Below are 603 nucleotides of genomic sequence, written 5' to 3'. Positions count from 1 at the left end.
TGTAGCAATCATACTATGCAACCTGACCATCCTTGAGGGATCTTCCTGCGTAGCCACAGGGTGGCTGTGACTGAGCTGTGCTGACCGCGAAGACACAGAAGGCTGCGGCTGCTCTCGGAGTTCCTTTTTTTTTGGGAGCTTTACTGCTGTTTCTGTCTGGTGAAATTTCCTTCTCCCCTTCCACCCTATAGGAGCGTAGGCTGATTATGGCACAGTGCCCTTATCCACGGAGAACTACTATTATTTCTGTATGTAGCCTCTTCCTTCTGGCTATAGTCTTTGGATTTCATTTGATGGAGGTAAAACCATTACTTTTGTCTGAGGAACTTCCACACGGTGTACCGCCCAAAGTCACTGTGACGAATCCTCGCAGCGCACACACCTTGTTTGACAATGAGTCCCTGCAGTACGTCCCACGCAGTGTTGTGCGCATGTGGGGAGAGCGTGATTTCCTCATTGTGCTTGGCATCCCGTCCATTGAGATGGATGTGAGGCGGAGGCGCCGTTACCTGCAGCGTACGTCGTGCTGGCGGTTCCCCGGTGTGGCGACGAGAGCAAACAACTTCACCGGCGCGATGCTGGTGCTGTACGTGTTTGGGCGGC

The 603-nt window shown here is 52.9% G+C and overlaps 1 protein-coding gene across 1 annotated transcript; it reads left to right on the top strand.

Annotated features, from left to right (window-relative positions):
* Positions 1 to 293: 293 nt before the first annotated feature.
* On the top strand, positions 294 to 603 carry DQ04_24981000 (putative UDP-Gal or UDP-GlcNAc-dependent glycosyltransferase; the record flags this gene model as incomplete). The annotated part of the gene is made up of 1 exon (XM_009318257.1): positions 294 to 603. A coding segment is annotated over one exon (310 nt), but the record flags the coding sequence as incomplete, so codon positions are not given.

This window comes from Trypanosoma grayi (assembly GCF_000691245.1).
Source record: "Trypanosoma grayi strain ANR4 Tgr_2498_V1, whole genome shotgun sequence".
Lineage (NCBI taxonomy): Eukaryota > Euglenozoa > Kinetoplastea > Trypanosomatida > Trypanosomatidae > Trypanosoma > Trypanosoma grayi.
This window is presented reverse-complemented; position numbering and strand designations above follow the sequence as displayed.